Source organism: Salvelinus sp. IW2-2015, unplaced genomic scaffold (genome assembly GCF_002910315.2).
Source record: "Salvelinus sp. IW2-2015 unplaced genomic scaffold, ASM291031v2 Un_scaffold2233, whole genome shotgun sequence".
In the NCBI taxonomy this organism is placed as follows: domain Eukaryota; kingdom Metazoa; phylum Chordata; class Actinopteri; order Salmoniformes; family Salmonidae; genus Salvelinus; species Salvelinus sp. IW2-2015.
The window spans coordinates 92,845-104,258 of record NW_019943563.1 but is presented as its reverse complement, the minus strand read 5'-3'; the positions used below and the strand labels follow the sequence as shown (position 1 = coordinate 104,258).

General features: G+C 39.3%; 1 protein-coding gene across 1 annotated transcript in view; it reads right to left on the bottom strand.

The window, feature by feature from the left end:
* Positions 1-3,045: 3,045 nt before the first annotated feature.
* LOC139025077 (gelsolin-related protein of 125 kDa-like) overlaps positions 3,046-11,414 on the bottom strand; it is a 17,786-nt gene continuing 9,417 nt past the window's right edge. The window contains exon 2 of the mRNA XM_070440110.1: positions 3,046-6,299. Within this exon, the coding sequence (XP_070296211.1) occupies positions 6,037-6,299 (263 nt within the window). The 3' untranslated portion in view covers positions 3,046-6,036. The remainder of the gene's footprint in view (positions 6,300-11,414) is intronic.

The following is an 11,414-nucleotide window of genomic DNA, read 5'->3' as shown; positions in this document are numbered from 1 at the left end:
TACATAGACTAAGATACAGTAGAATAGAATACAGTATATACATATGAGATGAGTAATACANTAGAATAGAATACAGTATATACATATGAGATGAGTAATACATAGACTAAGATACAGTAGAATAGAATACAGTATATACATGAGATGAGTAATACATAGACTAAGATACAGTAGAATAGGATAGAATACAGTATATACATATGAGATGAGTAATGCCAGATATGTAAACATGCAGGAGATCCATGAAGGAAAGACAGTGATGGTGCTCAGTGACGTTGTTGCAAATGGTGGGTAAAATGGTAAAACGTTTGAGTTCATTTTGTCCATTATTACATCATTACATCAAGTGTTCCAATGGTAAAACGTTTGAGTTCATTTTGTCCATTAWTACATCATTACATCAAGTGTTCCAATGGTAAAACGTTTGAGTTCATTTTGTCCTGACATGGTCACTTTGCCTACTGTTTATTGTCACGTTGGGATGCAACCTTTGTTTGTTGTAATTTTTTAATACATTTTTTATCATTTTACCCCCGTTTTTTCTCCCCAATTTCGATCTTGTCTCATCGCTGCCACTCCCCAACGGGCTCAGGAGGCGAAGGTCGAGTCATGCGTCCTCTGAAACATGACCCGTCAAACCGCGCTTCTTAACACTTAACCCGCTTAACCCGGAAGCCAGCTGCACCAATGTGTAGGAGGAAACACCGGGCGACGCTTGGCCAATTGTGTGCCGCCCTATGGAACTCCTGATCACGGCAGGTTGTGGTACAGCCCGGGATCGAACCCGGGTGACGCCTCTAGTGACGCCTCTAGCACTGCCATGCAGTACCTTAGGCCGCTGCACCACTAGGGTCTATAGTGACGCCTCTAGCACTGTGATCTAGTACCATAGACCGCTGCACCACTCGGGTCTATAGTGACACCTCTAACACTGTGTTCTAGTACCTTACACCGCTGCACCACTCGGGTCTATAGTGACGCCTCTAACACTGTGATACAGTACCTTAGACNCAGTACCTTAGATCGCTGTGCCACTCGGGTCTATAGTGACACCTCTAACACTGCGATGCAGTACCTTAGATTGCTGTGCCACCCGGGCATAACCTTTTTTAACCAATTCTGATGGTTGTTAAAAGTGGGATTTTGACATTATTACCGTTATATCAACACACTCGACACTCCCAACTATCAATCTCTCTGGCGCCGTAGACATCAAGTCAGTTGACAATAATGTTGCATACAGCATTCCATGTTTGAAAGGTCATTTTCATTGAAGACAATCAAAGTTAACATTCCATAAAATGTCAATTAAAGGCTGAGTCTCAAATAGTATCCTGTCCCTTTTAATAGCCAGGCAATGGCACACATAGCAAATACATTTTGGGTCTAAATTAAAGGAGCTACAATTAAAATGTAATTACATAATTTAAATGTCCATAATATCTGCATTAATATTGGAATGATAGTGTTTCACATTAAAACTTCACATTTTTAGACTGGCTTCTGTTGTCCAGATGGAAAACCTTCCCTCTCTGCCATCGGTGTCACTAAAAGCCAGACTGTTCTCTTGTCCAGATGGAAACCCCTCCCTCTCTGCCATGGTGTCACTAAAAGCCGTGGTCAATCTCCTTCTCAACCAAAAATAGCCGACTGCGACAAGCAGCCAATGTAGAAATCTACACTCTTCAATCAATTTCAGTTTTTGTGAGAAAACAAGTACTGAATAGTGTAGGGAATCATTGTACCATCTAAATCACTGAAATATATTTTCAATAAAAAGTACTTTTTACAGCTGTTTGAAGTTTGTGGATGAAACAAAGTAAAATAGTCTCCACCATGGTCTGTGCTATCCGGGATCCTTCAGACTTCTTACCCCACTGACCTCTCCACCATGGTCTGTGCTATCCGGGATCCTTCAGACGTCCCTTGATGCAGTTCACCATGTTACAGGGAAGTGTGATGGGGGAGTTTGGAATGCAGACTAGTTGTTGCAGTTCACCATGTTACAATGGAAGTGTGATGGGGGAGGTTGGAATGCAGACTAGTTGATGCAGTTCACATGTTACAGGAAGTGTGATGGGAGGAATGCAGATAGTTGTTGCAGTTCACCATGTTACAGGGAAGTGTGATGGGGAGTTTGGAATGCAGACTAGTTGTTGCAGTTCACCATGTTACAGGAAGTGTGATGGGGGATGGTGTTTACACTGGTGGAGTGGCTCTACGGGGGCTTGAGGTGGTTCCCACAGCTCTGCTGGTGGAGTGGTAAACACCACCCGGCTCTACCGGGGCTGGAAGGTGGTTCTCCACAGCTCTGCTTATGTCATGTTCTGTGGCCTGCCGTTCCCTTTCTTGACTATCCCTGTAACACAGAAACACATTTAGTCATATTATATAAAAACACTCAAAGTAATGGATATGGAGCATCTACAGCCTCAGTTACACCTGGCACCTAAATGTGACTTGTGTCATCTGATCACTCCAAGCTGCATTAGGGTCTGGATGCACAAAAGTCACGATGTGCTGCATTAGGTTTAGATCTGCCAGGATGGGCATTGTGTCCGGAATTTGAGTCTGGCCTCCGAATATGTAAATGTGAAGAGATGGGGTGAATGAGTGGGGAAAAGTACATTTGACACAAATTACCTTCATAATATCAAAGAACAAATGCATGTGCCTGAGGGGAAATGAACTTTCATACAGCCAAAAGGGGTGAGACATCACCATCATCATCATATTGCTTATGCATATTCTGAGGCCATAGATGCTCCATATCCATTACTTTGAGTGTTTTATATAATATGACAAAATGTGTTTCTTTCTGTGTTGCAGGGGCAGTCAAGAAATTGAACTGCAAGGCCACAGAACATGACATAAGCAGAGCTGTGGGAGACCACCTCAAGCCCCTGGTAGAGCCGGGGGTGGTGTTTACCACTCCACCACGCCTTCAGCAGGCTGGAAAAGTGGGATTGATACTGTTTTTCATACTAAGATGCACCATCAGTCTGTTGATTGGTCAGTCATTGGGTTAATTTGTTTTGCAATATGTTCAAATCAAATCAAGCTTTATTTATACAGCACATTTCAGACATGGATGCAACACAATGGCTTCACAGGAAAAAACAATGAAAATAAACAAATATTTACTACACAAAGAGGATAAAAAAATAGAATAACTGACAACTAAACTGAAAGACTAATGAGCATTCTAAGTAAATGCCATCGATTAAAATATTAACAATTCACTGCAATATACAACCAAAAATATCTTGTCTTACTCCATTGTTTGATGTTACGTTCTCCAGCAAGAAAACCAAAAATGTCCCTCAAACAGAAGAGGGAACTAACAACAACCACAACTAAACAGGTTTTAGGAGGGGTTCTGAAAGACATTATTACATATTTATTCATTGGTTTAGCAAGAGTCTGTTGATTGGTCAGTCATTGGGTTCATTTGTTTTGCAATATGTTCAAATCAAGCTTTATTTATACAGCACATTTCAGACATGATGCAACACAATGGCTTCACAGGAAAAAACTAAGATAAATATTTAGTACACAAACATAAGCGGATAAAAAAACTGAAGAATAACAACTGATAGACTAATGAGCATTGAAAGGAAATGCCATTGATTAAAATATTAATAGGATGCAATATCCAACCCAAAATATAACTTGTTTTTTAGGAGGGGTTCTGAAAGACACTATGGGGGTGTCCACTGAAAGTTGATTAGTAACAACAACTGGGACCTMAAAGACACCCACCATGAGACCCACTAAATCTGCCCAAGAAGAGGCAAACAAAAGAAAAACCCACACCAAACTTAAAGACAGGAAGCAAACCAAAAAGGTGGAGCAACTAAAGGTGTTGACTCTCCACATCTATCAAGACAACTGGAGCACTGGRCCAGACACTCTTAAATAGAACCTGGACCAGCTCAGGTGAAACACCTTCCCACTAACGAGATGGACAAGCCAGCACAGGTGTAACACATACTGACTAACGAGGTGACACCAATCAGTGCGTCCTACGTGCTAACGAGCTAGACGTGCTAAAGTCCAACCTCAAAACATAAATGGAAAAACGAAAGCCTGGAACACCTTGCCCCTTAAGACAACAAATATATCCTATATTTTTGTTGGACAAGTTTGCTCACCACCAACAGAAAACAACTTCCATTTCTCATTATAATCAACTACAATGCTTCACCTTCTACAATATAAAAATGATGTCTACTTGCTGTCAACAATTAAAAACAAGAAAAAACACGTATTTCTAAATAATAATATACAATCGTATTATTTTTTTCTCCTTTTTCATTCTATAGAATCTTAAAACTCAATAGCTTCTAGAACTCTCCTCTTCCTAAAACTCACTAGCTTCTAGAACTCTCCTCCCCTTGGAACGAGCCCAAACAAAACTCATCTCCAATACGGAAAAATGTGCAGTCAAAATAAATTGTGATCCATGGCAAGGCAATGGCTAAACGCAAAACTATGACTGCCCACCCTTGAGAAAATCAGCAACAAAGTTGTCCTTAACACGGACATGTCTGATTTCAAGAGGAAACTCCTGCACTATCCGTAGTAACTTTCCACCTCACTGCGGAGTTTCTCTCTCTTTTCAAGGTTCACTAGATAGGCATGTTGTTGGATCGGGGCCCAGTCCCCAATGTCATGCTCTAGTACATTTGGGTTGGCACATCTGAGAATTAACCCTGCTATTCTAAAAGAAGGGCAACAATGTCAATATAATTATACCCGAAAATTGTCAGTTGATTGCATAAATAATTATGATTACTAAAAGTTACATGAATTGTAAACATGAATGATCAAAACCAAAATGGACACCCCTTTGTTAATATGTATTGTCAATAATTAACTTAATGGTAAGGCATGGTATAATAAAATATATATTTTTTTGTTTTGTTTGCATAGTCTTATTTTCAACGTCTTTTCAATTACATTGTGCTAGGTGGGATAGCCTGAATGTCAAAAGACAGTTTTAACATGTCCAAATCAATAACCAATATGCAGAAACAGTTTGGGATGAATTGAAAACCTAAACATAACATGTGCTATTTACACAAACATCTGCCACAAATCATTTTTCTTGTATTTTTTAAAACAAGCTCCTTATAAACTGCACAAGCACCAGAAACGCTGTTGTTTTGACAAGTAGCAATAAATCACTGATATCAATTAGAGGGGAAATCAGGTTGTACGTGATGTTGGAATGCATTTAAATGTAGGGGTCGCTAAAGAAAGGAACGCAACACTTAGTTGTCAAAACTAATTGATATCATGCTAAAATCATTTGTGCAACAGGAGGGAGATGGGGTTGCACGTCCTGTTAAAACTAACAGCTCAAAAACCACACGGAATCTGGGAATAATGTGTACTTACTAAATCTCATAAATAGTACTCTTTCAATTCAGAGCCTGGATTTTTCCCCTGAGGCTAATATCCATATCATGTTGAAATCAATAGAACAGGGGACAAATATTTAGTGTTCTACATTGTGACATCATTAAAATACTCCTACTACAGTGTTAAAAACATTCTACATTGTGACATCATTTAATTGATATCATGAAACAACTCCTTCATGTATTTTCTGATGTTTAGTCAGAGATCTTTTATCAGATTATCTCTGGTCACAGCTATAAGATTTCTCTCCTGTGTGTGTTCTCTGGTGTGATAACAGGCTGCTTCGGTGAGCAAAACTCTTCCCACATTGACCACAGCTATAAGGTTTCTCTCCTGTGTGTGTTCTCTGGTGTAAAGTCAGAGAGCCAGATGTATTAAAACTCTTCCCACATTGATCACACCTATAAGGTTTCTCTCCTGTGTGTATTCTCTGGTGTAGAGTCAGATGGCCAGATGTAATAAAACTCTTCCCACATTGATCACAGCTATATGGTTTCTCTCCTGTGTGCGTTCTCTGGTGCACTGTCAGATAGCCAGAAGTTGTAAAACTCTTCCCACATTGATCACAGCTATTTGGTTTCTCTCCTGTGTGTATTCTCTGGTGCACTGTCAGTTCTCCAAATCGACCAAAACTCTTCCCACATTGATCACAGCTATAAGGTTTCTCTCCTGTGTGTGTTCTCTGATGAATTTTAATGCCTGATGAGGTGAATCTCTTCCCACAGTCAGAGCAGTAGTGAGTTCTCTTCCCTGTGGGTCTCTGCAGGTGTTTCTTGAGGAGTTCTGATCTGGAGAGACTCTTCTCTGCCTCGTCAGCATCATGAGGTTGTTGAGGCTCCCCAGAGGATCCACGATAGTCCGCCGTATCTCTCCTGTGTGAACAACAAAGTCAGACAGATGGTTAAAGGCCCACAACAGTGGAAATCCACTGTAAAAGGTGATGCCAACAGCGTAGCCATGATGTTGTACACAATTGACGTCTGTAATGAATGTTAAAATTATTTGACAATTGTCTTAAAATGAGCAAGAATAGTCATATTTTAGTAGTAACATCGATGATTGTAGGCTTGAAATAAGTTATTCATGTTGTTGAAACTGTAAGCAGTGTGCCAGACGACTTTTGGTCTCCAATATAGGCCCCTTTCTGCGTTTCCTAAAAATGCGGCATGAGGGCGATGCAAATGCAATTTGGTTGTAGAAACTCCTCCTTGCTAATGAGAAAACTGATAGTTATGGATGTAGTATATCTGGTAATGAGGAAACCACTAGTTATGGATGTAGTATATCTGGTAATGAGGAAACCACTAGTTATGGATGTAGTATATCTGCTAATGGAGAAACAGAGTTATGGATGTAGTATATCTGGTAATGAGGAAACCACTAGTTATGGATGTAGTATATCTGGTAATGAGGAAACCACTAGTTATGGATGTAGTATGTCTGGTAATGAGGAAACCACTAGTTATGGATGTAGTATGTCTGGTAATGAGGAAACCACTAGTTATGGATGTAGTACATCTGGTAATGAGGAAACCACTAGTTATGGATGTAGTATATCTGCTAATGAGGAAAGCAGTAGTTATGGTTGTAGTATATCTGGTAATGAGGAAACCACTAGTTATGGATGTAGTATATCTGCATGGAGCAAAAATGGTGAACAAAGATTTTAGTTTTTCACAATGTATTCTGAATGTGAATGGGGGAAAACTCAGGGGAGTAACCTCCATTTACAGGTTGCTTATTAGTGCATTTCACACTACTTTGAATTATAATTGTAAGGCTAGTTTGAATGTCCTGTTTAATATAATGTTTGCTACAGTATTAAGAATTATGTGTAATTATTGAAGAACCGCGTTAATGACAGTATCCATTTGGGTGTTGTCAATAAAGTTAAGACTTTTTGTATTTAACCAGGTAGGCCAGTTGAGAACAAGTTCTCATTTACAACTGTGACCTGGCCAAGATAAAGCAAAGCAGTGCGACAAAAACAACACAGAGTTACACGTGGGATAAACAAACGTACAGTCAATAACACAATAGAAAAATCTATATACAGTGTGTGCAAATGGAGTAAGGAGGAAAGGCAATAAATAGGCCATAGTAGCGAAGTAATTAAAATTTATCAAATTAACACTGGAGTGATAGATTTGCAGATGATGTGCAAGTATAAATACTGGTGTGCAAAAGAGCAAAAAAAGTAAATAAAAATATGGGGATGAGGTAGGCAGTTGGATGGGCTATTTACAGATGGGCTGTGTACAGCTGCAGCGATCGGTAAGCTGCTCAGATAGCTGAGGCTTAAAGTTAGTGAGGGAGATTTAAGTCTCCAACTTCAGCGATTTTTGCAATTMGTTCCAGTCATTGGCAGCAGAAAACTGGAAGGAAATGCGGCCAAAGTAGGTGTTGACTTTGGGGATGACCAGTGAGATATACCTCCTGGAGCGCGTGCTACGGGTGGGTGTTGCTATGGTGACCAGTGAGCTGAGTGAAGGCGGCCTAGCAAAGACTTATAGATGACCTGGAGAAAGTGGGTTTGGAGACTAATATGTAGCGAGGGCCAGCCGACGAGAGCATACAGGTCCTAGTGGTGGGTGGTATATGGGGCTTTGGTGACCAAACGGATGGTACTGTGATAGACTGCATCCAGTTTGCTGAGTAGAGTGTTGGAGGCTATTTTGAAAATAACATCGCCAATGTCAAGGATCGGTAGGATAGTCAGTTTTACGAGGGTATGTTTGGCAGCGTGAGTGACGGAGGCGTTGACGCGAAATAGGAAGCAGATTCTAGATTTCATTTTGGATTGGAAATGCTTAATATTAAGTCTGGAAGGAGAGTTTACAGTCTAGCCAGACACCTAGGTATTTATAGTTGTCCACATATTCTAAGTYAGAACCGTCCAGAGTAGAGGTCGACCGATTATTGTTTATTATTATTGTCCGGTTTCCTTTGAGCCTGTGGATTATTGAACAAAACTGAGGTTTTTGGATATAAAGAGAGACTTTATCGAACAAAACTAACATTTATTGAGTAAATGGGAGTCTTGTGAGTGCAACAATATGAAGATCATCAAAGGTAAGTGATTCATTTTATTGCTATTTCAGACTTGTGTAACTCTACTTGGCTGGTAACTGTTTGTAATGATTTGTCTGCTGGGCGCTGTTCTCAGATAATCGCAAGGTATGCTTTCGCCGTGAAGCCTATTTGAAATCTGACACCGTGGTTGGATGAACAAGAAGTTAATCTTTAAACCAATGTATAACACTTGTATGTTTTATGAATTTTTATAAGCTGAGCTAAAAAGGTAAAGGCCGCTAGCAGTGGCTAACAATGACTAAATAGCTAGTAGCTAATTAGCTGGTTAGCTTCTGATGGCTAGCTTCTGATGGAGGTTCTAGTTATAAGGTCTAAAATATAGCAGATCAGTATCACATTGGGTGAGGCGGGTTGCCGGAAGGTATATTTAATTTAAACATGGAAAAAGATTGAAATATATTGCAATATATACAAAAAAAAGAATAAAAAAACATAATATTTACAACAAACATGTCTTAATGCTGCGCCATCTTGGATTACAAGAAGACTGTTAAAAACCATTGGATTTAGCAAACTCTGAAATGATTTAGTATTTCTGTGCCCATGAAAACTGTTTTCCAGCTTAACATAAGGAGCCACTAAATGATACATAGTTCGAGTGCATTTCAGAATACAAAAAAACTGTCCAACAGCAAGATCCAGTATTTAAGGTCAAGTTCATCATATGACAAGCGTAACGTTATGACTAGAACTACTGTTCCCTGAAGGAGGGAAACTAGGTACAACATACTATTAAATCCACGCCTCGCTGGAAGCACCACCGTCCACAGGTGATGAGAGTGAGGCTTGGATTTATTCCTTAAAATGTAATACCGCTCTTCACCAACCCAGGAAAGGGCATTTTATTGCATGACATAAGTATTTGATCACCTACCAACCAGTAAGAATTCTGGCTCTCACAGACCTGTTAGTTTTTCTTTAAGAAGCCCTCCTGTTCTCCACTCATTACCTGTATTAACTGCACCTGTTTGAACTCGTTACCTGTATAAAAGACACCTTCCTCTGCATATGTGTAACCAGGTAGACTAGTCTTACTTCTATATGTGTAACCAGGTAGACTGGTCCTACTTCTATATGTGTAACCAGGTAGACTAGTCCTACTTCTATATGTGTTGCTCAGGTAGACTAGTCCTACTTCTTATATGTGTAACCAGGTAGACTAGTCCCTATTCTATATGTGTAACCAGGTAGACTAGTCCTACTTCTATATGTGACCAGGTAGACTAGTCCTACTTCTATATGTGTAACAGGTAGACTAGTCACTTCTATTATGTGTAACCAGGTAGACTAGTCCTACTTCTATATGTGTAACCAGGTAGCACTAGTCCTACTTCTATTGTGTAACCAGGTAGACTAGTCTACTTCTATATGTGTAACAAGGTAGACTAGTCCTACTTCTATATGTGTACCGGGTAGACTAGTCCTACTTCTATATGTGTTACGGGTAGGTAGTTCCTTCTATATGTGTGTCGGGTAGACTAGTCTACTTCTACAGTGGGGAGAACAAGTATTTGATACACTGCCGATTTTGCAGGTTTTCCTACTTACAAAGCATGTAAGGGTCTGTAATTTATTCATAGGTACACTTCGACTGTGAGGATGAATCTAAAACAAAAATCAGAAAATCAAATTGTATGATTTAACCTACTAATTCCTCCCAAACCCGGATCCGGAGCACCCCACAGTAAAAAGCTGACTAGCATAGCCCTAGATAGCGTCACAAGTAAATACTAGCATCTAAATATCATTAAATCACAAGTCCAAGACACCAGATGAAAGATACACATCTTGTGAATCCAGCCATCATTTCTGATTTTTAAAATGTTTTACAGGGAAGACAAATATGTAAATCTATTAGCTAACCACGTTAGCAAAAGACACCACTTTTTTTTACTCCACCACTTTTTTACTCCATCAGTAGCCATCACTAATTCGACCAAATAAAGATATAAATAGCCACTAACCAAGAAACAACTTCAATAAGATGACAGTCTGATAACATATTTATTGTATACATATGTTTTTTTAGATAAATTTGCATATTTCAGTATAAATCACAGTTCTACATTGCACTGCAATCTGAAATAGTGCCGAAGCTGCAGAATAATTACAGAGAACCAACGTCAAATACCTAATTACTCATCTTAAAACATTTCTGAAAATACACAGCGTACAGCAAATGAAAAGCCCAACATCTTGTGAATCCAGCCAATATGTCAGATTTTTTTAAGTGTTTTACAGCGAAAACACAATATAGCATTAATATTAGCTTAGCACAATAGCCAGAACACACAAGCAATTTACCAGCAGCACAGGTTAGCGATCGTAACAATACAGACAAAGATATATAATTTTGGACTAACCTTGATATACTTCGTCAGATGACAGTCCTGTACATCATATTACACATGCATATAGGTTTTGTGTTCGAAAATGTGCATATTTAGCAGCACAAATCGTTGTTATACAATGTGATCAGTGGCAACAGGTCATGCATTCTGGCCGGCGCCAATCTTGGAAGGCACCTAAGTTTACGATTATTTATCGATTAGATTGACTAAAAAATACAGGTTGGACCAGCAAATGAAAGATGCATTAGTATTAATGCAACCGCTGAGTTAGATTTTTTAAAAATTAACGTACTAAGACATACAGTGTGCGTTACAGCCAGACTAGTGCCGCAATAACGGCGGACAAATGCGTTACATTTTTCCACATAAATACGGAATAACATCATAAATAGTTTTTACTTTTGGACGAGCTTCCATCAGAATCTTGAGCAAGGTGTCCTTGTCCAAAAGAATCGTTGCTTGGTTGTAAAACGTCGTCTTCAACTTCGGAATTAGCAGCTAACAATAGCTATGTGGCACAACATTCCCAAATCCCCAAAACGT